At 41.4% G+C, this 27914-nt stretch overlaps 1 protein-coding gene across 3 annotated transcripts in view; it reads right to left on the reverse strand.

Moving 5' to 3' along the window:
* Nucleotides 1–27914, reverse strand: part of ARHGAP18 (Rho GTPase activating protein 18) — a 117766-nt gene that overhangs the window by 46318 nt on the left and 43534 nt on the right. For all 3 annotated transcript variants that reach the window (XM_074948405.1, XM_074948404.1, XM_074948403.1), the window contains exon 2: nt 985–1184. In XM_074948405.1, coding sequence (XP_074804506.1) covers nt 985–1184 — 200 coding nt within the window. The remainder of the gene's footprint in view (nt 1–984; nt 1185–27914) is intronic.

The raw sequence follows: 27914 nt of genomic DNA on the forward strand, positions 1-27914 counted from the left end.
TACTCAATCTTTTTATACCATTAACTTAAATTTGTGTGCCTTGTTGTTTTTTTAGTACATTAATTCCTATAGCTTTTCACTAGTGTGATCTAGTTCAATTTGATCAGGGGTGATTCAATCTAATAGGCGATTTTAATGCAATTTTTAATTATCTATACTGATGCCGTCTCTAATCTGTACTGATATGCAGTAAGATGATCACTGCTTTGTTGTTTCTAGCTGATGATGTATCTTTTATTGACCATTCATTGCAGGGGGAGTTTCCTAACAATTTTGTATCTTTGGGGGAAGCGCACACCATATTGTTGAAAATAAACGCTTCCTTTAAATTTAGATTACTTTTACATTCTGGTATTCAGGGCTTTGGATCTTTATCGGAAAAGTCAGCGGTTGCCATATTGGATCAGTCTACCTTGTCCAAAATCCTGTCTCTGACAGGGACTGGTACCTGATTTTTCACAGGAAGGTCTAAACCCCCCATAACAGATTATACCATGTCACAACTGTAGGAGCTGTTGCTTCCTAAACCCAGGTAGTCAGTGGTTGGCTTCTGTTCTGAAGCATGAGATTGTATGCCCATTATGCAATTTTATCGTACCTATTGTAATTACTAATTGTATTAACAAATCCTTTTCTTCCTAAACACAAGAATATAATCTGTCTATAAATCTTAAACTAGTATAATTTGAAAAAAGAGAATATCTGGAAATACCTTTTAAGGAAAATAAAACTTATTTCATCTACTCTGGCATAACTCTTTAAGGACAGATTTTTTTTTAAAGCAGCCACGAATTTGGGGTACCTCATTTTTGGGTGTCCAATTTAAGGCACCCAAGGCCTGATTTGTAGAGGTGCTGGGGAGCTCCTATTGATTCATTTGGAGTTGTTGGGTCCTCAGCACCTCTGAAAATGAATCCTAAGGTGTCTCAAAACTGGGTACTCAAAATCAGTGGCCACTAAAATAATCGTTCATCAAAATGTTACCATCAGGCTCTTTCACCACAACCACTTCTTGCTCTTTATGATTATTTTCGCTGGTTTCATGGATGTTTTCAAGTTCTTTCCAATAGTCATCCATAGACAACTCATCCACGGAATCCTGGGAACTTGAGCGGTCAAACTGTGGCCTCTCTGTGGACTTCTTAGAGTTCTCATGGTTCATTGTATACTGGCCAGATCTGCGGCTATAAGAATACACAAACAAATTAATCTTCAGTAAATAATTCAGAGTGAAAGATATAGTGATATCAATACAGATAGTCAGTATTAACTGACAAAGATATAAAACCAAACTTAACATTGAAATGCACAACAAGACACTAATTACACTTTGTCTGGTATGTTTTAAATTAACATCTCCACTATGCACATCTCTAAATCTGGAAGCCCACCAGAGCATCTTCATGGAGTCCAAGTATTGGGGGTGGGGGAGAGAATGGATTCCATGTTCTCTGAAATTAATCTGAGTTTTATTAAAAGTTTCACTGGTTTTAACAATATCCCAAATTTAGCTCCACTGATGTTCAATAATAGGAGATATTTTTCCAGTAACTAGCAATCATTTCTTCTCCAGCTCCATTATGAATTGCATCTCTGTCCATGAGTGTCTGCATTTAAAGATAAACTTCAAAAATATGAACAAATTCCCAAGGGTGATTTTTGCTGAAAAACAAGCTGCTTGATAATTAAATGAGGAAGTGCTTGGTATTCAAACTGTGGATTCAAACTTATTGGGAGAAATATCCAGATATTTCCAATTAAGACATTCAGAATGAATGTAACAGCCAAATCACTTTATGCTGTAATGAGGCCAGATCTTTAAAGATAAAATAGGAACAGGCTGGGTCAGTACTTGAATGGGATATCTCCAACGGTTTGTAGAAAGTTGAAGACTTGATGCAGTAGGTAGAAATTTCCCCCTGATTCTGTTCTGGACTGTCCATATTGAATTTCATCTGCCATCATAATGTTCTCTCAGCTAGCTTTGTTAGGGCCCTCTGAAGGGGGAGGGATAGCTCAGTGGTTTGAGCATTAGCCTGCTAAACCCAGGGTTGTGAGTTCAATCCTTGAGGGGGCCCCATTTAGGGATCTGGGGCAAAAATTAGGGATTGGTCCTGCTTTGAAAAGCAGGGGGTTGGACTAGATGACCTCCTGAGGTCCCTTCCAGCCCTGATATTCTAAGTTCCTTGCAGGCTTCTCTCTGGGTGACCTAAATAATGGTCATTTGCAAATTTTACCACTTCTGTTGTGCTCCTGTCCTCATTTTTCAGATAAGTAATACATATTAAATAATACAGTCTTAGTACGCTTAGCAATGCATTGTTAGTTTATGATCAGTTACATGTACCTCCAGGATCACAGATGTCTCAGCTATAATGAGTAGATTCAGTAGCAGGTAATTGGAGGATTTTGGGAAAAGGATATCCCTATAAATGCACCTTTCATGTGTCTGGTTAGACATCTGTGACCTTTGTCATGGGTCTGGATCTTGCCATTGTGATCCATCCTCTTGTGACTTCTTGATCTATTGCTATAATGAGATGTTCACGGGGCTACACTTCAAAAGCACTCAGAAGCTAAAGCTGATGCAGCTGTGCACCTGCCTAGCAGGGTTAGCATCGGGAAGATATTGGACTCATAAGCAACTGCACTAGTTTCCTGTTTCCTTCCTGGTATAGCTCAAGGTGCTAGCTTTGATCTCTAAAGCCCTTAGTGGTTTGAATCCATCTTAAACACAGTTTCTGTCCTCAAACTGCAGCAGCAAGTGAGGGTAATATTTGAACTAAGAGTCCCTTAGTTTTAACCATCTGTGGCTGCTAACTAAGCATTTAGTGGCGGCCCTTCTCTTTCGGAACTCACTCCTCCCACTGGGCCAACAGAGCCCAGGTAACCTTCAGGGGGCACTGTGAGCAGAAGAAATAGATAAAAGGAATCAGACCTGAAAGCTTATTGGGGGTCTAAGGTGACTCTGGCCCTACTGAACATTTTGTAGCAGTCTGCAATCCTCTGCTACATTTTCAAGTGTTCACCGTACTGTTAAAACAAATAAAGTCCCCTGTATAGGAACTTCACACTGCCAATGACAATCCTGCATCTGATATTTATTGAGATTTATACAAAACGCTAAAGCCTCTCTGTCCACGGCTCCAGGAACTTTTGCCATGTATTAAAAATACAGTCAACACCCTGTAATTCTTGGGGTCAGTTACATTCATCACATGAGCAATAGGCAGAAACATCAGTCAAACTGTGCCAGAAACTATGAGAAACAGAACTATGGAAAACAAGCAATGCTGCAGGCTCCAGAGAAGGATGGCTGATAGAGCTGCCTAGACATAGATCATCTGGTCTTGTCCTGCCGTCTCCCTCATCATACCTCCAAAATTCCCCTCTACCTGCATCGCTTCAGAAGAATCCCCTTTGAAGCTAGGTTCTTTTGTGCACAGGGTACAAATTTCTGCACCAGTTCCAGGCATCCTGGTCTCTGCATGTCCAGTGTGCAGACGCACAAATAAGAAAAGTATTTTTAATGTAAAAGAAAAAAATCAGTGGCAGAAATCCAATCTCATCTGCAAGTATACAAGGGTGGAGTCAGAGACGTGTTTAGAATATTTCATTCTATACTCACAGCAAAGCTTTTTTCTGGCAAAAAATGATGATGGAAAAAAATTGTCAAAATGTAGCAAATGCCCAAGGTCAGGAAGCTGCCCAGAGCATTCCGGAGGACTGCTTTCTTAAAATCAATCAGACTACAACACACCTGGATAAGCACTAAGCTCATTCCACTATGAGTAGGGCCCTACCAAATTCACGGCCATGAAAAACATGTCACGGACCATGAAATCTGGTCTCTCCCTGTGAAATCGGGTCTTTTGTGTGCTTTTACCCTATACTATGCAAATTTCACAGGGAAGACCAGCATTTCTCAAATTGGGAGTCCTGACCCAAAAGGGAGCTGCGGGGAGGGGGTCACAAGGTTATTTTAAGGAGGTTGCGGTATTGCCACCCTTACTTCTGTGCTGCCTTTAGAGCTGGGTGGCCAGAGAGCGGCAGCTGTTGGCCAGATGCCCAGCTCTGAAGGCAGCACCCTGCCAACTGTAGCACAGAAGTAAGGGTGGCAATACCATACCACGCCATCCTTATTTCCCCAGCTGCCCAGCTCTGAAGGCAGCGGCACCGCCAGTAGCAGCACAGAAGTAAGGGTAGCAGTATCGTAATCCCCCCTACAATAACCTTGCGAACCCCCCACAACTCCTTTTTGAGTCAGGATCCCTACAATTAAAACACCATGAAGTTTCAGATTTAAATAGCTGAAATCATGAAATTTATTATTTTAAAAATCCTATGACAGTGAAATTGACCAAAATGGATCATGAATTTGGTAGGGCCCTGACTATGAGAACAGTAGAGCTAGTTGGAAAATGGAGGTTTCTTCATCAGAAAATTTCTATGAAAACAACAATAATTCTGTTTGTAAGTAAGTAAGTAAATATGAAATCCAGAAAATGTCTAAAAATTTACCAAAATATCAAAAATATCTGGGTGTTCAGTTTTCCATCAAAAGAAATTTGAGGAAAGCAGCCACTTTTCACGAAAACTTTCATTTAGTTGAAAATCCTATTTTCCATCAGAAAAAAATTCAGTCAGCCCTAGAAAATATCATCACTTCCAAGTAATCTTAAAAGAAGGGATCTATTTAAGTACCACTTCACTTAGAGGAAAGAATATAGACAGTTTTAACCGTCATCTCCATTCAAACCCTAGCAACATCTACTTTCAGTCACAATAAATATTTTGCTCTTCAAAGAACTTGATTGGGAACAGTGTGATAATCATATCTAAAATTATACAATCTGTGGGCTCAGTTCTGCCCTCTGATAAATGGGCACAGTGCCCACTGTAGTCCGTGAGACTTTCGCCTGCTTATCTGAGGACAAAATTTGACCCCAGCTATAAAATAATTGTTCTATATGCTTACGCACGTTTGCATTGCAATCTATTAACAGAGCTAATCTTTCCCCACCAACTGGAGAAGTATTCATTTATTTGAACTATCAAGGATATGGGGACAAGCACTGCCATGCTCTTTGGGGGAACACAGGGGGAAAAAAATCACTTTTTGTAATAATAATAATATTCACCAGGCCCTTTGTACAATTAGGAGGCCACAATTTACAGGAAAAGAAAACTGATTCAGATGATTCAGACTGGCATTGTTAAACATTAGCTATGCTAAACGCTAAAGTGAGAAGAAATGGGTGTAAATATTATCTCAGGCTTTTCCTTTGGCATTTGGCTGCTTGCCTTTCTCAGCCTGTAAGATAAATATGACCCTTAACATTAGTCAGTGTCTTATACACTCATAACAGCTGCTTTTTTTCCTTCAAATTCTTGAGGCCTTTATTTTGATCTCACAGCTGTTCTGAACTGATTGAGCTCCATTGACTTCAGTGAAATTACTCCTGAATTACACTGGTCTGAAATCAAACTCTTCCTGAGTGTTTCTTAATCATCTCCTTCTCCGTAGTTCATATCTAGCATCAACAGAATTCAAAGCACAAACACTGAGTGTTAGCTAGGTAATTGAGAATTACCAATTAATAAAAAAGGTGTCATATTACTGGATTTCTATGTTTCATTCAGCTCACTGAAGGATCATTCTACCTTGGGTTTTATTTTTTCCGCTTTATAAAACAGGGCATTGTGGGTTTTTTAGGAGAAAGTTGTTGGAGGAAATAGTTTTTTTGCTAGTTTCCTAGTACTAGCTACCAAATGAGGTGTTTTTTAATGGTATTTACATATAAATGCAAGTACTTTTAATGTTTGAAGTGTTGGGCCAATAGAAGATATTACCTCACCTACCTCATCTCTCTCAGCACCTTTAATGGTCATGAAAGCAACAGACTAATAGCATATGTCTGAACCAGGAAATGTAGACTGGCGTTATCGTAATAGTATAGTATATTACTGGTAATACCGCAGTTAAGCCTAGGGACTCCAGGCAAGAATGCTGTAGTAAACAGAAGATTGCTAGAAACAGCAAAAAGAAGACAGTCCCTGAGCCTGTAATCAAGGTTTACGAGTAGGGTGACCATATTTACCTATGGTGAATACGGGACACCTGGTAAAATTACTCATATTCAAGCGAGTTCAACAGCAATCAATCAGAACTATGCAGTACAAATGTTCAAATTAACATCAAGATGACTGAACCCCTGTTAAAAAGAAATACTGCGGATTCTTTTTATTTACCTTCGTATCTTTAAGGCTTTAGGGTTCACACACATCCCTACCCCCCCCCCCCACACACACAGGGAGATGTCACACACACACACATTCCCATACACCTCTCTCACACGGGGGGTGGGAGTGAGGGGGGGGAATGACTGACCGACCCTCCCTGCCTGGCACTCTCTGCCCTCCATGCCTGGCTGGGTCCCTGGGATAGACCTGCCTCACCTGGTACCTGGTGCCACATCTTCCTGAGGCAACACGAGGCGGGGCACGCAGGGTCACATATTTCCCTCTCCAGATTTCAGCCAGGGTTCACACCAGAATGTGGCCAGCAGTAGCCTTTCGGCACTGTGCAGGAGGGCAGGGACAGGAGCTGCTTCCAGCTGAAGGGCAGGAGGAGTGGAGAAAGGGATGACCTGGCCTGTGTCTTTGCAGAGCTCATCTCTTCAGAGCTCACAGTGTGCAGCCAGTGCTGTCCAGAACGGGATGCGGGGAAGGGGCTGCGCTGACAGACCGTCATGGGGAGCGGCTCAGCCCCATGCGCTGCAGCTCTGCCCTGCCACCAACCTTGCACATCCACCCCCATCATCAGCCACTGGACCCCCACACACACACCCCTGGTGGCCAAGTGGCTAGCAAGCTGGGATCTGGCCAGCAGCAGGACCCGCCAGTAATGATGAGGGAGAGACAGAAAATACAGGACAATTTGCCCATTTTTAAGAAAAAGTCGGGACACCTGCAGGAGGGCTTAAATATGGGACTGTCCCTTTAAAAACAGGACAAGATGAATGAAACACAAATGGGGACAGAGGAGGCAGGAGGATGAGGTAACAGTAAAGCAGGCATGTTCCGCATAATAATCAGTAGTCTCTTCAAGTTTTTCCGACACAGGGAATCTGTCAATGCTGTACCCTCCGGCTTAAAACATCTGTTATTCCAGTCCTGCGCCTCTCCTGAACAGAGAATTAAATGATGTGATGGTTTTGTGATGTACAGAAATGGAGGCTATCTAATTAATTTCTGATTTTGACCTGAGTTCAGTGGACAAATTGGTTTAAACCCGTTAATCTGGCTCAGTAAGAGCTGGAACCATTGAAGTCAATGACTCTTCCACTGGGCTTTGGATCAGGCTCTAATTATTGCTCCTACCAGACTGAATGTTTCATGGAACACTTATTTACTTTAGTAATTGTTTATCAGTGAGATAAAGATGAAACAAAAATTCACCAATCATGTTTGTTTTCTATGACAGCATTTAGTCAGTTTTACAATCCTGTATCCGGCCCTTTAAATTCCACTGAATCTTTATAACCAGAAAGTATGAGCTATCAGCATTTAAACACAATTTGTAGTGTTAAAATATATAAAGAGAGCTATAGATATATATAGATATCAATAATCCAATCTATAAAACTAGGTGAATTTTATGTAAATAAACAAGATAAGTGTCAAATATGATTAACTATGATTTTGATTGTAATAATTAGCAACTTTCCTGATGCAAGAATTTCACAGAAACATAACTGACATGATTCAAAGTCTCTGGATATGATCCCAGCCTTTACAAAATGGTGTCTGAGTGGTATTGACATAGATGTAGAAAACAAATGATTTTGAGATTTGTGTATGTGCATCATCTTCCCGTCCTCTTGGGCAGTGCTAGCCTTTCAGATAAACTCAGCAGCACACCAGTATCTGTCTAGGAGTCTCACAAGACCCTTATTACTGTAGTATCTGAACATCTCACAATCTTTAATGTAATTATCCTTTCAACACCCCTGCGAGGTAGGGCTGTGCAATTATCCCCATTTTACAGATGGGGAACTGAGGCACAGAGAAGGCTAAGTGATTTGCCCGTCACCCAAAAATGTCTCTGGAAGAGCAGGTTATTGAACTCAGGTCCACTCAAGTACTAAATTAGTGCCCGAACCACTGGTCCATCCTTCTATCCTCCAGTCTGCTAACTTGTACAACACGACAGAAAAATTAAATGTGACTAAATCCATCTACAGCATGTAAGTAATAAAATGCCTGTACTGGACATCTAAATTCTGGCCCCCTTGAAATCAATAGGAATTTTGCAACTGACTTCAGTGCTGTTTTTGTTTATATTATGGGAGCAGCCCCATCAAGACAGGGGTCCCATTTCATTAGGCACTGTGCACGCACATGGAGAGAGATAATCACTGGCCCAAAGATTTCATTAACTAGTAGCTGAAAGCCTGCGCTGTTGCATATGTGTAATTCATAAAGTTATGTATGTAAAAAAACCAAAAATGTCTGAGAGATTAAAAATTGGATGGTAAGACTGCAAATCGCAGGGAAGACTGATTCTGGTGATATTATGAACAAAAAGAGCCCTCAACATGCTTGTAGCTGTATCCATCACTTCACTCAGACATTCTAGACTTCAGAGGGAAGTTTGGGGTTAGTGTGTGTGTGCTGGTTGTGTTCTTTTGTGTAGGTATGTTGATTTTTGTGGGGGGACGGGATGTGCGCTGGGAGAGTTGAGTTGTGTGGGCGCACAGGTGTGACAATTAGGCCAAGTAATCTATGATCTGTGCAGTCCCCCTCAAACAGCCAATGAAACTGCATGCAAATTAGCCATAGAATAAGGGCATGATTGGTTGAGTTACTTCTGATATCACGAGTCTAGGACTCTTGGCATGACATACAGGCTTATTGTACCTACACACTGCACAGGTGTAATCTGTAAAGTCAAAATGGCAGAGAACTTAAAAATTGGATGGTAACAGACCATGAAACCCAGTGATGATTCAACCTGGTGATATTCTGAACAAAGAGAGCTCTCAGCTATGCTTGTAGCTGCTTCCATCATCTCACACTGACTCTACAGACATTCTAGGCTTCAGAGTGACACAGGGTGACAATCCTGGAATCTTTTTATATAGACAAATGGGTGTGGGGGGAGAGTGGGAGTGGAAACAGAGGCACAGAGATGTGAAGTGTTTTGCCAAAGTTCACACACCAGTAGAGTGGCAGAGCCAGGAATACATCCCAGGTCTCTGCAGTCCCAGTCCACTGGACCATGCTGCTCTAGGGGATCAGGATTTGACCTATAGTAAACTCATAGTTAAGAGTAAGAACTGTAGCGTGTTTATGACAGATTTCAGTTCTGGGTTTATAAATAGACTGAGTGACACTCTTTTAAGAGTGCTATTCTGTTGATATAGAAATTACGACATACAGCAAGTGATTCACGGAAGTGATTTAAATTTACCTACAGGCCAAGTTGTAATTGCCTTAACTAGATTTATATAAACATAAAAATGTTTGGAGATACATTGTTCCATTCTGAAGTTATTCTATTTACTGAGCAATCAAATCAGCAGTCAGGATGAGGTATTGTCTATATATAACAATAAACCAGTACTTTCCAACTCTAAATAAAACCAGGAATGATGAAGATTTGGGGAGGGAGGCAGTGTGGTCTAGTGGATAGCACACTGGATGGGGAGTCAGAAAATGTAGGTTCTATTCCATGCTAGCTGCTGTGTGCCCTTGTGCAGGTCACTTTGCTTTGTGCCTTCCCCACTTTGCCTTGTCTATTTAGACCGTAAGCTGTTTAGGGAGTAGCATCTAGAAGGCCCAGCTGAAACCAGGGCACCATTTGTGCTAGGTGCTGTACAAACACACAAAGGTTCTTCTTGTGTGTTTGCACAGAGGCTACCACAGTGGTGCCCTGATCTCAGCTGGGACGTCTAGATACTACTTTAATCCATATGATCAGTAATAAAGATAACATATGACCTTGAGTCTGAGGAAGAGTTAATTGAAGAAATCCTCAGTGCTCAAAAAAGGAAGCAGAAGAGACACTGCTGTGGAAGGGAGAAGATTCATGCACTGAACCACTTTTTCTAACTGGGTGAAGTTTAGAAATTAAGGAATCTTTTTCTGGTACTTATAAACAGTGTTGAAGATTATGCAGTCATCACTTTAAGTGTCTTTTCAAGTTTCTTATTAGAGTTATCAAGCATGCAGCTGTCTGAGCTGGCTGTTCTGATGCTATTGTTCATAAGGCAATGGAGCAGTAAGACTTCCACATTGAAGTTTATGAAGAAGTTGTGGAATGTCTTGGTTTTTTATATCAATGGCTCAACATATTAAAGATTCTGGTATGGTATTTGGAATCTCAATCTCCTGGCAAACAAAAGCTGATATCATCAGTGTTTGTGAGCAGCAGGCATGCCCTGGGTAATTGCTAGTTTAAGAATCAGGTTGTGGGCATTTGGGATCCAGTGTAATGCTATGCTATGCTATTTCTTGCCCCATTTAAAATGCTTTATGACCTCTGGAAAGCATTAGAGAGATCTTATACCAAAACTGTGTTTACATTTTGTTGTTAACCCTAGTCATCCATTACAGTGATTGTAACCTTTCCTTGCATTCCTTTCCATTATTTACCTTATTCTTTCCATTACTGATTGCAACTTCCCTGTTCTTCTTCCCAGTCCTTTCTAACAGACATACTTGAACATACCAGGTAACAATTAGTTGATCAAAACCAACAAAAATTATCAGTTTCAGGATAACTGCACTGTATCCCCCTCTCTGTGGTCCATTCCAGGAGCTCCCAGATCTCCAGCCATTACCTGTGTCTCTGGGTAGGGTATCCCATTCCCTTCTGACCTGGGAGGTTTTAAGGCTGCACAGCAACCTGCCTTCCACTTGCATCCAATGAAGTGAGCTGTAGCTCACGAAAGGTTATGCTCAAATAAATTGGTTAGTCTCTAAGGTGCCACAAGTACTCCTTTTCTTTCTGCCTTCCACTGTGATATCCCAGCAAATTAGTCTACCTAGAGGCCAGCACCTGTGCGCTGCTTTCTTTCTCCAAGGGCTATGAACAGTGTATTGCCAGCAGTTACAAGCAGGCAGGCCATTCACCTGGTTCTTCACCAGACAGTACTGTTTTGGTAACCTTTGTCCCTATCCGGTACTGGATGTGGTTTTGTCTGGTATCAGAGCACGCTGCTCCTCCCTAGCTGGTGTGAACTTGCACGCACCATAGCTCACACCTCATGGAGGGTACCATTGTGCAGAAGTGCCACCCTGCTGGAAGTATGTGGATCTCTGGTGTTCTGGCCACCCTAGTTACAAGTTACCACACAGCTCTTTCTAAGCAAGCACCTTGATTCTTAAGGCTAAAAGCTTGACAGAGACAACATATAAAGACAACAGAAGTTCCTATATTCGTGCTAAAAGCTTACTGGAGATCACCCAACAGTCTGGTACGCCAAAGTTTTTCCAACCCTTCCACAAGGGTAGGGACCCTTGCACAGAAGGTCCTGTCCATTTGCTGCATCAGAAAGAAGGCCCTGAGTCAGTTTAAATGTAGCCTTTTTATGCCAAAAGCCCTTTGTCTTCCTAGTCTCTGGAAACCCAGTTTGAACCAGAATATGCAAACCTTTCCAGGGGTGGTCCTTCTCTGGAGGTATTTATAATGTGAGTGATTCAATGTAATCACTTCCACTATTTTAGTTCCTGATGGAGCTGGAGTAACCATTGATCGTTTTCTATTCCATAGACATTCATACAATCACTGGCCCACTGTGATACATAAACTTCATGCAGTGAGTTGCCCCAAAGATACTACATGCGGTTGTGATATCTGTCACAAAGAGATTTCTGGTTAACTTACCCCTAGGCTCCTTCTCCCACAACTTTACAGCTGTTGTAAAGCTATTTTGTGACCTTTTGGGAGCTGGCATTGTGAAAGTCACTTGCAAGTTCAGGCTTGCCCAAGTCCACCTTCAGCTTAAAAGTAACAAGGCGGGGGGCGGGGGGCTGGGGGGACAGGACAACATAGATCAGAAGCAGAGTAATGTTCACTTCTCAAATCTTTGGAAACAGTGTAGTAGTTTTACACTCACTTTGCACTTGCTTTGTAAATGACTACACAAGGTGCAAGGGAACGGAGGACCAGACCCTTGGGTTTTCTAAATGCCATCAGTAGTTGTCAATGCTGGTTCAAAAATGCTTTGGAGATTAGAAGAACAATATAAATTCCTATTATTCATTTACAATTTTCAAACACGAACTAGAAATGTGCCAAACTGGGATCTTGGGGTTTTTTAGAAGCTTAGAGTTAGTGTGTCTGTTAGTATAATTACACTGTGCCAGTAGATGCCTCATTAGTGCTCTGCAAGACTTGAATGCTGCTTCTCTCCCCCTCCATTTTCCAGGGAATCTACAGAGCATTTGTGGCAATGATACAGGAGAAGATATTTAGCTAATTCTCTAATGGATAGTGCTAGAAAGTTGGTTTCTAGATATGAAGCCATAATCAAGCAGCCCAGATTGTATGTATAGTATAATATTACCAAGGGCATAACTGTTGTGAAACAATTTAACCTTAAGCTATAAAGGACCTGCCGTTCATGCACCACCATCTAAACTAATCTTATCACAAAATGGAAAATAGATGTCAGCCATCACTACGATACGTTGCTACGTAAGGGTGACACTTTTTCCAGTCTCCAGAAATTAGAGGCAAGTCTACATGAAAGCATACTGCTCAGTAGACTGTGGTGTAAATCTACAATGCTCCAGCATGCCATGTACTGTCTGTGGCACTGAGGACTTATACTCCAGCTTGCCGAACAGTGACTGTTCATGTAGACCTGCCTAATGTTGTCTATTGAAAGCTGCAAATTTGGAGAGGTCAAGAGAGTTCTACTCAGTGAGTTGGCTGATACAAAACACATAGTATCCAAAATAGCACATTAGTAGCACATAAGTGGACCATAGGCCTTGTGTGGAGCCCTAAACATGTACAAGGTGAATCTCAACCATAGAGCTTTCAGTGTTGCCAGTCCCAAACATTCAAGAACCATAAACCAGCCCCTACCCCCAAAAAAATGCTGAGATTGGATTAAGCTATAAGGTTTAAAAATATATGGATATATATTATTTGCCTTCTGGTTCCTGAGGCTTTAGAGTGATCTTGGTTCATGTTTTTAAGTTTAATTCTGCAACCAGGAGGGCTAGAAACTTGATTTCTTTTTTCAAATGCAAGATGAAATTCTCATGACTCCAGGAGCTGGGCCTTGAAGTAAAACACCAAATATCACAAGACTCGCAGTAAAATTACAAGAGTTGGCAACATTCAGAATTGTTTTTAGAAATCAATTCTCTTTTTACCTTGAATTTGATAACAGCGACCAGAATTTCATGCTAAATGTCATTCTAATCTCCCTTCATTCTTGAAATATTTGAACAGAAAAATTCTTGGGCTTTGGAAATATTTTCCTGTTGGATGCAAATGTATAGAAACTCCCTGCTCACAAAGGGTTTCTGTTCTTAAAATGTGAATTCATGTAGAGTCACAGACTTCTCTAGATATGCCCAGGAACATTTCAGCAACCTGCCAGGAGAACAAGGAGATAGATGGAAACCATGGCTGACCCTAATAAATGACCTTTGTGAATTGGAGGTCATGTAATTGGTAAAAAATTGACTTAGGCTCCTAACTCATTTAGATGCTTTTGCATACTGTTAGGAAAACAAGAAAAATAATGTAGCCAGCTGACCCTGTTCCACTCTCCTTCTTTCAACTTTTTGCTCTTATTTTGGCATCCATTTACGAAATTGCCAGCTATTGTATCTATTAACCCCATCCTTTGATTGCATACTCCACAGCATCTCTCGCTCCTCCTCAACGTTTCTCTAATCCTTTGTCCTAATGCTGATATAACTACAACCCCATTCGAGATTACTATATTTTCTCTCTTCCATTAAAGTCCTTCTAAAAACCATTCAATCTATATCTTTAATATTCATAACTTTTATTTCACTTTTTGAGAAAATGAGCCTGGAGTGCTCACACATAACATGTTATTTTCTGTTTTGAAAAATTCTGCCATCTTCTGAGATCTAACCCTTGTATCTGATAATATGTCTAAGAATAGAATGAAACCTAAGGGTGACCACTGTACTGTGCAAACTCTGCACATGTCGTGCAGCTTGGCTCTGCAAATATAAAAGAATAAGTTTGGAGGTGATAATGGAATTACAAATACTGTCTCTTTCTTGAGAGAAAGGGCTAAATGCTCAAAATAATTAACTGCAGTGTTGTTGTACCTGTGTTGGTCCCGGGATATTAGAAAGACATGGTAGGTGAGGTAATATCTTTTGTTGGACCAACTGGAGTAAGGGTCCTAACTTCTATATAGACTACTAACCTGCATTGATTTTAATGGAGGTTAAGTCCCTAACTCCTTTTGAGCAGTCAAAGAGCCTCAGAGCTCCTCAAAATATGAGTCTTCTACTCACAGTCAAAAAGTCATGTGAATAATGTTCAGTTAATTTAAGATATATTTTAAAAATCCCTGGCCATCTAGCCAAGCATGGTAACATCCATGAAGCTACACTAGGGTCCCTCATAACTTCAGAGCAATAGTGGTATAAAATTGGTGCACTAACAGCACCGGCCCTACTGCTTTTAGTTAAAGGAGACTCTCCATTAGCTATTCTAAGTATAGGGCTTACAGCACAGGCTATTAGCTCCAGTTCCAGCTGAAAGTTACTGGTGCACTTACGCAGCCAGTTTGTTACAGTATAATTGCAATAGTCAGATTAAGTTGTAAATGAACTTTTGTGAGCCTTCCCAAACAGTGTTCAGGGAGACCCAGCTACGGAGAGTGTTTTTATTGTTCAAAGGAGAGCCACAAGGACAAACATGCTGTCACAGGAGCTGGAGAGCTTCCTGCTCTGCAGGCAGCAGCTGTGCAGGCTGCAGCTGGATGGAGAGGCCCATGCAGAGCAGGCTGTGACTGCCCGATGCTGCACCGGAATACAGGTCTGTGCAGAATTTGTAGGAAGCAGCCGAGACTTTCAGGGACTCTGAAGCAAGAGATCTTGTAAAGAGAAACTGACTGAGCCTGTCAGTGACACAAAGCCAGAAGCCAACCCAGGCTCTTAAAGGGCAGCAACTCGAAGAAGGTTTTTTCAAACAAAGTGCCAAAGATCACTATGCTCTGACTACATGTTTGGCCCAAAGAGATTATGCTGCTGTTAACAGGCAACTACATAGAGCCAGGGACTGGGGGCCTTGTGGTCCAATTGCTGCCCACAGTTTGCTAGCAGGATCTGAGCAGAAAGCACTTCAGCAATAGCAGGATGACAGTGCAAAGCCCCCAAAGAGAGACACCACAGAGTGATCCAGACTAGGAAAACCTCTGGGTTGCTTAATTACTTCTAACACAGGAGTGGACTGGAAAAGGCCCTCTGCCCCCAAGGACCAACCTAGGAATAGCTATGTTTCATTTTGAAGAGTCTTAAGCCATTGTTGTGATCCATCAACCCCTCAATGCCAACTGGCAAGGGGGTTACAAGAATATCTTGACTCTGGTGTGTTCACACTGGTTCACCAAAGAATGTTGCATGAGGTCTTAAATGAAAGCCAGAGTCACACTGGTCATTAATATTGTGGTAAAATGTATGTACAGATATTACATAAGTATGTATGCCTACTGACAATATGTTCCTGAAGTCTGTGTCAATGCAGAGCCGACAAACAGACAAAAGATTATGCACCTGTCTCTCAGTTGCATGTAAATTAAGCTTTGTAATTTAAGCTTTGTAAGCCAACCCAATAGGAGCCCCATTGCGATGGGGTCTACTCCCCACACTGGCCCTGCAAGTGCTGAGTTAGGCTAATAGATCCAATCAGGCCATTAGGTTGCAAAAGGGGGAGATTAAGGCTGGAAAAAGTTAACTGGCTCACCTGAGAGGGAACAGGCCAGGGCTTATATAAGGGAGGTAGTCCCCAGTCACTCCCTGGGAAGAGGGAGTTGTGTTTGGGGGTTATAGAGACAGACAAGTAGCCTATGTTACTCCCTGGGAGCAGGGTGCTGAGACGCTGGCAAACCCAGAGGAGTGGGGAGGGCCAGGAGGTAAGGAAGAAGCTCAGGGAAAGGCAGCAAGGTGAAGGAGGGAACCACACCTCAGCTGCTGTTTAGAGTGTCTTTGAGCCGGAATCCAGAGTAAGGGGTGGGCCTGGGTTCCCCTGCCAGCCACTGAGGGAGTGGCACCTGGGGCAGTAAATGGGTGAACTGCCTGAGACTGCCATTGAGCAGTCTTTACAATGTTATATTTCATATGAAGGTTTTGTTGTAAGGTATCTGGGAAAAGGTCATAATTAAGGTTGTAAATGGAACCTGTAGATTGGGGTAAAGGGGATAGATTCTGACTGGCCCACTGTTTGGGTGTGAAGGGTGGGTAAGGATTCTACAAGGAGAGTATCCCAAAGGAAGAAGGGAATTGGGGGTAAAGAGGAGGCACCTAAAGGATGGAGGACATGCACAGGCACACAATGCGGGGCAGGTGAAGAAGGGACAGTCTCTCCCTTCACCCCGTCTTGGCAAGATGGCACTGCACTGCCTGTATTCAGAACCTACCTAGCACAATTTAGCCCTTTCTGTATTCATTGGAAGATACACTCCATTCTCCATTCATCCCTCACAGTATCACAGAAATGTAGGGCTGGAAGGGATCTTGAAGTCATCAAGTCCAGCCCCTTGCACTCTGGCAAGACTGAGTAAACCCAGACAATCCTTAATTATTTGTCCAACTTATTTTTAAAAGCTTCCAATGACAGTGACTCCACACCCCTCTTTGAAAACCTATTCCAGAGCATAACTTCGCTTACAGTTAGAAAGTTTTTCCTAATATCTAACCTACATCTCCCTTGCTTCAGATTAAGACCATTATTATTTGCCCTACCTTCAGTGGATATGGAGAACAATTCATCATCATCCTCTTTATAACAGCCCTTAACATACTGGAAGACTTATCAGGTTGCCATGTAGACCTCTTTCTCAAGACTGAATATGCCCAGTTTTTTTTAACCTTTCCTCATAGGTCAGGTTTTCTAAACCTTTTCTCATTTGTGTTGCTTCCCTCTGGAGTCTTCCCCATTTGTCCACATCCTTCCTAAATTGTGGTGCCCAGAATTGGACACCCTACTCCAATAGGATCTCACCAGTGCCGAACAGAGCAGGACAGTTACCTCCTGTGTCTAACATATAACATTCCTGTTGTTAACCCCAGAATCACATTGGCCTTTTTTGCAGCTGCATCACATTGACAACTCCATTCAGTGTGTGGTCCACCATAACCTCCAGATCCTTTTCAGCAGTCAGGCAGTTATTCCCCCATTTTGTAGTTGTGCATTTGATTTTTTTCCTTCCCAAGTGAAGTACTTTGCACTTGTCATTGTTGAATTTCATCTTGCTGAATTCAGACCAATTCTCGAAGGTCATTTTGAGTTTTAAACCCATCCTCCAAAGTTCTTGCAACCCCTCCCAGCTTGGTGTCATCTGCAAATTTTATAAGCATACTCTCTACTCCATTATCCAATATATTAATGAAAATATTGATAGTACCAGACCCAGGACTGAGCCCTATGGGACCCCACTAGATGTGCCCTCCCAGTGTGACAGCAAACCATTGATACCTACTCTTTGAGTATAGTCTCCCAACCTGTAATGCACCCACTTTATAGTAATTTCATCTAGAACGCATTTCCCTAGTTATTTTATGAGAACATCATTCGGGACTGTGTCAAAAGCCTTACTAAAATCAAGATACTGTATATCATGTCTACCGCTTCCCCTCAATCCAGTAGGTCAGTCACCCCATCAAAGAAGGAAACTAAGTTGGTCTGGCATGATTTGTTCTTGACAAATCCATGCTGATTATTCCTTATAACCCTATGATCCTCCAAGTGCTTACAAATTGATGGTTTAATAATTTGCTCCAGTATCTTTCCAGGTACTGAAGTTAGGTATGATCTAGGTGTAGGATACAGGTGAATCATCTTCCCTCTAATTTCCTTTCTTCTTGTTTGCACTGAGTGAAAATGCACTTCTGCAACCTTAACTGTAATTTAGCAGAGTTTCTTTGTGTACAGGGAATATTTAATTGCCACAATAACTATTCTACCCCAAAAAATAAAGAATAACTCACTCTCCAAAATAAGGAACCTGGACAAACACTGGTGAAGTCCAGCCATTTTGGGTGGGGAGCTGAGAACTGGTGTACTTCATGTATATCCCAGGCTGTAAAGCACTGGGGGGGGGGGGGCGGCTCTGAGATAAATGGACACAGCTCAGAGCTATTGTTTCAGGCTGTATTCATCTCCATGGGGAGTTTTCCTTCAGCTGAGAACAACATATTGAGATAAATGGGCCATTTCACACCTTTCAGAACTCCTGTGCTGCAGATGGATGTGTAGAGGAGCCCTTTCCCTTCACTGTCATTCTATACTTCCTGTTTAAAGGACCATGCTTCCAAGTGCTCTAAAATGGCATGCTAACACACATTTTCTTGAAATTTGCTTGGGTCTTTTAATAGTGTTAGATGGAATGCTGTGGGTGAGTGAATGGGTGGTAAAAAGAGGCGAGGAGCTTGTACATTTCAGCAGCTGTGGGGCTGGAACAATAGAGGTATGTGTTAATGCGCATATTGGGGCATTGCTGGAAGATGGCAGAGTTAAGGTTGAATGGGCAACCTTACATGTGCATATCCTGGTTTTCAGAAAGTTGAGTTTTGCTTAACACATTCTTCTGCAAGGGGAAGACATACCACCAGGCAATTTCAACTCTGTGTTAATGTAGTTTTTTGCCATTTGCCCTGCTGACCCTTACTGAAATGGGCCCTCTGAATCACTAGAATTTCTTTCCTGCTTGTTCATGTTTTTGGAGTCCACTTTTTTAAAGTCTTACACTGGAACTGTTCCCAGCATATGACCTCCCATGGAATTCAGTGGGAGCTATGTGAAAATCTTTAGCACAAATGTTTATAACAAAGTTTGCATATCCCAGAGGATGAGGAAGTCATCATTTTATGGGGGATGGTAAAGAAAAAATGTTTGCCTGTGTTCTTAATTATTTTAAAGGTGTTGACTGAAGCAAGAGTGCAGGTAACCTTTGTATTGAATGGGAAGTTTGGAAATGATCAGCTCCAATTTGAACAGAGCATGTAATCACTAGAACACATATAAATACTACTGTATATGGAGAAAAACTACCTTATACAGTACATTAGATGCATTACTGCAAGGCATTGCCTGATAAAAGTAACAACAATGGCTATGGGTGAAGCAGCTTGGGATGGCGATGAAGTATCATGTCAGGCTCTTTCATGCTGGCTCAAAATAAGATAGTTAAAAGTTAAGATCTGAAAACTGTCATTCAGCTACCAGTTGTTATGGCCTACAGGGGGAGGGACAGCTCAGTGGTTTGAGCATTAGCCTGCTAAACTCAGGGTTGGGAGTTCAATCCTTGAGGGGGCCATTTAGGGATCTGGGGCAAAAATTGGGGATTGGTCCTGCTTTGAGCAGGGGGTTGGACTAGATGACCTCCTGAGGTCCCTTCCAACCTTGATATGCTATGACATTATGCGTTAAAAGTCATCTTAAACTTTTATGACTGGGACAAGTTAAATTTAAATCCTGTTACTGCACTATATTAAGATATTTAAACTGCAAGAAGATATTAGCATAAGATTATCTTCCTTTGCTCAGTGGAGAATCTATGCATATTTTAAAACTACAGAGGTGCAAAGCACAACCAGAGTCTAAAAGCTATGCAAAATTTCATATTCATAACCAATACAGTAACAACTGTAAAAATATGTTTTTCATTCAAAATGAAGGGCATGTATTTCCAGCAAATAATAGCAAGGATACATCATTATAGAATCATAGAATATTAGGGTTGGAGAGACCTCAGGAGGTCATCTAGTCCAATCCCCTGCTCAAAGCAGGACCAAGCCAAAATGTTTATGTAAAAAAACGGGTGCAAAATAATTCCACAGCATTATAAAGGATAAGAGAACCTATAGATAAGGTTCAAGCCTCACATTAATGCCTTCCAGAAGAACCTGATCTTAATGAAGTTTTCCAGGCAAGTCTCACCCCAGGGTAATTTTTGTTTCTGAGAAGTTTGGTTAAAAACAATAAGAGACTTGAAACTAATGGTGCTTTGAAAACTTACCTGATGTCTATTTTTTAAAAAAAACTTCTAAGTCATTTTTACTCAAACCTCAGATAGTTGTCCTACACACCCTGAACTTCTAGTTATTTTTCTAGGAGGTAATGCCATAGTACGTTAGTGTTAAAGTATATTGGAAATGAATTATTTGACCAGGAAACTGGATTTTAATCTCCGCATTTGTTTTGATGTTTGCATATCTTTGCAAATTTCACATGGCAATGTTTTATTGGACACTATAAAAAAAATGGGAGGATAGTGAATAGTAAACTTAGGAACTGGCTGGCTCCGTTAACTGTTCATATTCAAACATTCAAATATTTGGATTTCTTAAGATGCAGAATTTTTGCAAAGAACGTGTAATACTTTGGAGTATTGGCTAGACTCCATGGAAACAACATTTGCAACTTCAACTTTTTAAACAGTTTTTGATCTAAATATAGAAAGCTTTACTGTAAAGATCTGATTTTATTTTCTGTGGTTCTTGCAGTTTAACAAAGTGACCTTTTTTCCTGATCCTTACTTTGGAACTGTGAATCAGAACAAAATGAACAGGAAACAAAGAATAAGGAAAAACCAGAGATTAACATGGACAAACATCTAGAGAGGCTCAACCAACCTCAAAAGTTGGATCTTTCATTTTGAGAAAAACAGACATTTGCTAAAGCAGAACTAAATTACCAGTAATCATAATCTGATGTACATAATCACGTGGTATCCTGACTCCACTGAAGACAGAGTAATCAAATTCCCACTGATTTCAATGAGTCCAGGACTTTATCCATGGATTTTTTTTGTTTTTGTTTTTTTTTTGCTTTTTGAAAGAAAGAACCTCCTTTCAAAAAATAAATAAATTAATTAAATAAAAACTTAATAGTTGCCAAAATGTAATCGGTCAAAGGGCTATGAAAAAAATATACAACAGTATGATAATTTAGCAAGTTATTTATATCAAAATTGCTACCTTACAGTCAACACTGGCCTATGCCAGCAGCTAAGTGTTGACTATGTCCCCAACACACCAAATTGCACTTTGACCTCAGCATATTAAATTACAAAATTATTTTAAGGCAGGTCAATTCCTCTTGTAGAGGAGGATTAAGATATGTATGAATTTACAAGACTAATGTATTACACACACTGAGATGATCTGTATCCCTATATGTAAGAAATTTTACAAATAAAAGCAAACACATTTTATTTTATTATATATCCAGGCGTTACTCAGCAAAATAATCTACTTGGTCAAACATTCTATCATTATTTGAAACCTTTAAGGACTTATGGCTAAAACTGTATGTTCCTATGGGACTAGCCATGGAAGAAGAGTTGGGGGTAAAGGGGGAGGAAGATACGTGAGGAAACTCCATGAAACTAACCTTGTGGGAATTTTCCTAAAAACTTCCACTAAGAAAGGCTTGGAAGTCTATAAAGGATCCTGGGGTCCACAAAAAAGGGAACTCCCAGGCCCAGAAAGGTTGTCCCCTCTGCACTATTCTGCTTCCCTGTCAGAGCTATGCCATTGCCCATGCACCTGGTGCCTGTCTAAATACCACTGTGTGGGTGCAAATATTACTAATGTAACTCCTTGGAGTTTAGAGAGCATGGCCCCTTTAAATCTTTTTCCTGGGGGGAAGGGGAGCAGTAAGAAAAAGGAGGGAAACTCCAGGTGGGGCTCTGGAGCCAGGGAGAGAGAGAAGTAGCAGAGAAACTGGTTGAAGCCTGGGACACCCCAGGTCAGGAATCCCCCAAGAAGGACAGGCTGGAGCTGGACCCAGTATCACTGCTGCCCCAAGTTGCATGGGGCTGTGAGTACTGGGGCTTGTGACTCTGCACTGGGAATAAGGAGGGAGGCTGTAGCTAGTTAAGTGGAGAGGTGGTCGCTCTGTGTGGCTTTGCAGAGAGTGGCAGAAGAGGGCACCGGAGGGGTTTGTTGGGGAAAGTTCACTGGTGCCGAAGACGACCAGGAGCACCAAGACTCAGCACTGAACTGGAACTTTGCTCAGGACTCCTGAACTCTGTGTGCAGACACATTGCTCAGTGTCTGCCCTTTCAGACTGTGCTACCACTGGGCCTGTGGGGCCTTGGTTGGGATGCAACCCTGTTCTACTGCTCCCCCAATTTTTCTCCTCTCATCCCTCTGTAAATAAATATCTCCCTTTGTTATATCCATTGTAGTGTGTGTATGTTTTCACTCTGGGGGGTTTGGAACAGGTGCCCCTAGGGTGGAAGGAATTTTTCCTGCTGCATTCCTGCGTGCGCCTTCTGTTGGCCAGAGCTGCCTGCAGCGCAGACGCCGTAGTGGCCACGAGGGCACTAAAGTTACACTAAGTTAATATCTTGTCAAGTGTTAATGCTTTAAACATATCTGATGAGTTATGTACACCTTCAGAGGGGCTCTCCAAAGAAAGCAGCTCCTCCTACTTCAACACATTTTCCTGAAAGCCTAAGGAACATGATACCACACATATGGCTTCTGTAGGGGGAAGAGGTTGCAAAATGTGCCACAGAGCCTCCAGTCAGGCTCCAGCTAGTCATACTTCACATTTGGCTTTGAAAGCTCTCCTTTTAAAAAACAAACAAACAAAAACAACTTAAGTGGACAAAACAATTAAGCCACAAATACAATTAGTAGTTTAAAATTATTCAGAATATAAACACCTTTAGCTTCTCAAAATGGCCTTAGGTTCCTGTAGAACTATAAATCAATATACATACTGAGTTTGCGTGATTTGAAAGCTCTGGTATAAAGGGGAGAGTCATGCTTGTTCTGAATCACATTTTAGGGGCCATTCTTACAATTGGCTCAGTATGGGCTCCACCATGGCTCTGATTGCAGAATCAGCACTCTACCTTTTTTATCAGATTGGCTAATTATGCAGCCACTTAACTAACTCTTTTACATATATGTACCTAGAAGATTAATCTTAATCAGCACATTCTGTTCTTGCTTATTCTTTTCACACATCCACCACAGTAAGAAACAATGCTGAAATCTTAGTTCCTGAACTATGATTAAACCAGGAGGCATTCACTGTAATTCTGAACTTTTCTGCTTCTGCTGGTGCAATTTAGAGACTAAAATAAATAAAAATATTTTATTGTTTTGAAGATTAGCAGCAATTTGGTGAGTTTTTACAGTCAATGTAGACTACTGTCTTAAATACATGGAATTCTGTCAACGTGGTGACTACTTCTTCTTTAAACACAAAGATTCAAGAAAGCATCCCTAATCCTCAAGTGTTTTCCTGCACTGGGAGAAAATAGATAATGCAAATATCCCAGTGTGCCCTTTCCATCTCATAATAGAGGAGGACTATCCACTCCTCTCTGACAATCTTGCTGAAAGTTAGAGAAAAGTCCTGAAGCAGCAGCATCCAACAGATTTTAACAGCCTACAGTGTCAAACTCTTGTTTCAGATCGGAGATATAAAGTGCTCATGTGAACATTTTAGAGCATTGAACTCCCATTAAAGTTAATGGAGTTTCATGAATGTGCAACTCCTGCTTTACCCTGGTGTGAGCAGAATCATGTGATTTTGGGATCTTGTATGTGATTAACATTCACAGAAATTCAAATATATATTCATTTTTTCCTCAATGAGCAGTAAATACTGAACTTTTAATACAAGTATGATTCTCCTTCTCTGAAGGGGGAAGAAGGAATGAATTCAGTATTAAATTCTTAAACATTTTTTAAGAAAAGCTAACCATGTTCAGACTTTTTCCTGTTATTTTCCATAGTAAGGATGTCGCTGGGGTGAAGATAATGGGAACATACTCAAGTATTTCTTATACTAAAATTACAAACAGCTGATTACACTTCACATGTATGATGTACTTTGATGTATGTCATAAAACTAATCTCTGGTGTAAAGTTCAAAACCAACTAAGATGTGCAAAATCTCTATATATTAACCTACCTTTGAAAAAACTAATTGACCACACTATCAACTAATCCTGTGATACAGACTGGGCACAGCTGCATGTTGCATTTCATTGTACATAGTTCTGGTTTTGGTGGTTTGATTCTTTTGGTGAGGCATTGTTTAAAGCACAACAAGCAATGTTCAGCAGTTCTATGCTGCTGAATATCATGTTTTCTGTCATTACAGTGCTGCCTCTATTGTTAGAAAAGAATTCATATAGCTTGCATGGCTTCCATTCCACATTATACAATATAATTAAGCATATTATAGCTCATAATTCATGGATATTACCAAGGATTGCTTCCTAAAATTTCCATTAAAATAAATCATGCATATTGCCCAAAGACAGGTTCCAGCAGAGTGCCAAGTCAATGGGACACTGGCTTTTGCCCACTGTCGAGGTAAGCTCTCAAAGCTTCCATCACCCACACAGTACTTGCGGTGGTACTAGTAACCAACCTACTATCAGGCTGCTTGTGGACAGTCTGCCTGCTGAACTCCTCATTCCTCCCCCTTGTCAGTAGAGTTGCACACATTACACGGCATCCAGCAATAGCTATTGGGATATTTTTTCTTTGCTGAAATCAAGCCTTGCCGGGAGGCATCTCCAGCTGTCCTTCAATCCCCCAGATGCATGCTCCACAGTCATCGGGCTCTGGCAACAGTGAACCTTCCCTTGCTTATGTCCAGATGCCTGGTATATGGCTTCATAAGCCAGGGAAGTAAAGGATTGGCAGGATCATCAAGAACAACAAATGGCATAGAAACTCCATTAATGTCAATTGGTTGGTCTAGGAGAAGGTCCCAGCTTTCATCTTGTCAAAAGTCCTCTATTTCTAAAAATCCAAGTGTCATGGACTTCTTCTGACCACCCGACTCTGATGTCTGTATATTGCCCACAGTGGTCTACCACGGCCTGCGTAACCATAGAGAAGCACCCCTTTTTGATTATGAACTCAAGCTATGCAGAGGTCTGTAGTATGGAGATGTGTCCCACCTAAGCCCCAGCATCATTTGGGAAGCCCATGCCATGGAACCCATCTATTTCCTGCACACTGACCAGCCATAGTGCTTTGTACAGTAGGATACACTTTATGGCCTGAGATGGGGTATCCACCCACACAAGGCCTGAAGGGGTTAAGGTGGCTAGCTGGGCTAATTAACTCTCCAGGCTACACCTGGAGGAGTAGCCAGGGAGCAGTGAAGTAATTATACATGAGGCTCAGTTGAACAGGAAGAGGAGGGGTCTGCATAAAGCTCAGGAGCTGAGATCAGAGAGGAACTGTAGGGAGGTAGTCTGTAGTTACTTCCTAGGAGAAAGGAGGTGTGTTTGGGGGTTACAGAGCTAGGTGGCCTACAGTTACTCCCTGAGAGGAGGGAGTTTGTGCTGGTAGTCCCTGAGATGGGGGAGACCCAGAAAGGTAGGAAAGCTCAGGGGCAAAGCAGCAAGGTGTAGAATAGGGCAAACCTTGGCTTCTGATGAGAGGGCCCCTGATCTAGAACCTGGAGTAGAAGGTGGGCCCAGGTTCCCCTACCAGCCACTGTAGACCAGACAGTAAATTGCCTGAAACAATTTGCCTTGAAGAGACTTTGATACCCCAGAAGGGGAGAACCATAGTGACCTTGCTGGAGGACTAATCTGCAAACAGGAAGTCACAGCTCCTGGAGTCAGAGGGGCTGCAACATCAGAGAAGACAAGTGAAGAGATTGCCAGAGGCAGGTGCTGCACCTGGAAAGAGCTAATCTCCTGAGCAGCTGGGAGCAGGCATCCCTAGTGGTGAGTGGACCCCTGTGATATGGCCTTACACACCTTGATAATTACCCACACCAGGTTTTTTTGTTTTTGTTTTTTTTCCTCTCTTTTTCAGTGCCAAATTGACTACCACTGACAGATAGTAATCTGGGGTTGCATGCTTTCATATGGCTATTGCCACCCTTTCTCCACTATCAGGACAGGAACACTAAGATAGTTGTCCTGCAGTGCTGGGCTGAGTTTGGCACACAACTTGAGGAATGTGCCCTTCCACATCTGGAAATTCTGGGTCCATTGCTGGTCATCCTAGGCTTGCATCACAATTCAGTTCCGCTACTTGGTACTCATAGGAGCAGCCGAAACAAACCCGCACCACCATGTGCAGTTGTTCTGTACCAGTGACTCTGATGCATTCAATATTCACTCATCCTCAGCTGACTGAGCATTGCAGCTTTCCAAGTATAACAGAGCTGTATGGAGAAAAGTGATGTACTGCATCCGTGTTTGCGGCAGAGTTCAAAAACATGTCTCTAGAGCAGTAGATTAGGGGATGGAACAGTGGGAGAGATGGGAATTTGACCCCAAATGCCCACAACTCCGAAAGAGCGGCCACTTGTGCGGGCACGCAATGTGAACCCACTCCACTGAAATAGCTTTGTCGGTGACACTATGCTAATAGGACTTTTGCTGGTACTACTTTCTAGTGTAGCCAAGGTCTAAAAAGCACTCAGCATGCTATATTATGTTTATAATATAAAAATAGTCAGGGAAATATAGTATTATCTCCCTTCCAATATTTGTCTTCAAGGGAATGGGGGAAAATGCCAAAGTATGTTATACCTTTAGAGTAGGCCTATAACCAAACACTTTGAAGCCAGTCTTTCTAATATTCTGTGAAGAACAAGATACTTAAGGTAACTGTTGTAATGTTCAATTTATTATCCCCAAACAAAACAAACTTCCACAATGTCCTGACTCTTATACAGAGATGGTTCTCAGCTAATCCTATCAATATTAATAGATTTAAACATTTGCTAAATCCTAAAAGAGCTATAAAGGTCAAATAATTCTCTCAACATCCCTGTAAAATATCTACTTATGATTCCTATTTTTAAATGGGAAGTTGAGCCACAAAGATTGACTTGCTCAAGCCAGAGAGTGAAGGCCACATCAGTGTGTTAAGAATCAGGAGAAAGGAACTGGAGTTCTGAATGCTGGTAGGCCAGAGAAATTTTGTACTGACATTCAAATAAAACAAAAAATAGCATCTACCCTCCCATAACTTGGAGCCAAGAACAGGTGGCAGGATAATAAATGTGGTGGCTTTTGTTTTAAAGGAGGCAGTGATATAAAGGTAGTACCTTCTCATGTACAACCTGCTTTGAACAAACTTCATGAACATATTAAAAACAGCCCAAATCAACTTCCTTCTAAACATGAGGTATAATTGCCTTCTTTCTTTATTGTGGATACTGCAGGATGAAAATTTTATTCTGTAATTGTATTTTTGTTTACTCTCACAATGCTAAGTTGCTGTAAGAAGAGTAAATAATCTTGCATGCATTTGAAAAATGCAGTGCTGGAGAACAACAGACATTGATCCCAAGTTAGCATGGGTAGCAGTGCCCTATCATGGAAAAGTCCTCGGATCTCTCTCTAAAAAATCTTGATGATCTTATTTCCCAGGAAAGCCACATTTCTATAAATCACTAAACAAACTGCACCCCAGAGATCAGAGTTTGGTTTTATATTTGAACAAATAAAAGGTGACCAAAAAGTAGTATTCCCATTTACAGATGAGGAACTAAAATACAAAGATTAAATATTTTAAAGACTCAAGAGCCCGTAACTGAATGCAGCTCTTCGAAGTCCCAGGCCAGTGCCTGAGCTGCAAGACTATCCTTCCTTCCTTGCATTCTGCCCCTCTTCAAGCAAAGGTCCTTTTCTGAGTGTGATGTATTAAGGACTGTTTTGGAATTGCAA

Source organism: Natator depressus, chromosome 3, assembly GCF_965152275.1.
Source record: "Natator depressus isolate rNatDep1 chromosome 3, rNatDep2.hap1, whole genome shotgun sequence".
NCBI classification, from domain to species: domain Eukaryota; kingdom Metazoa; phylum Chordata; order Testudines; family Cheloniidae; genus Natator; species Natator depressus.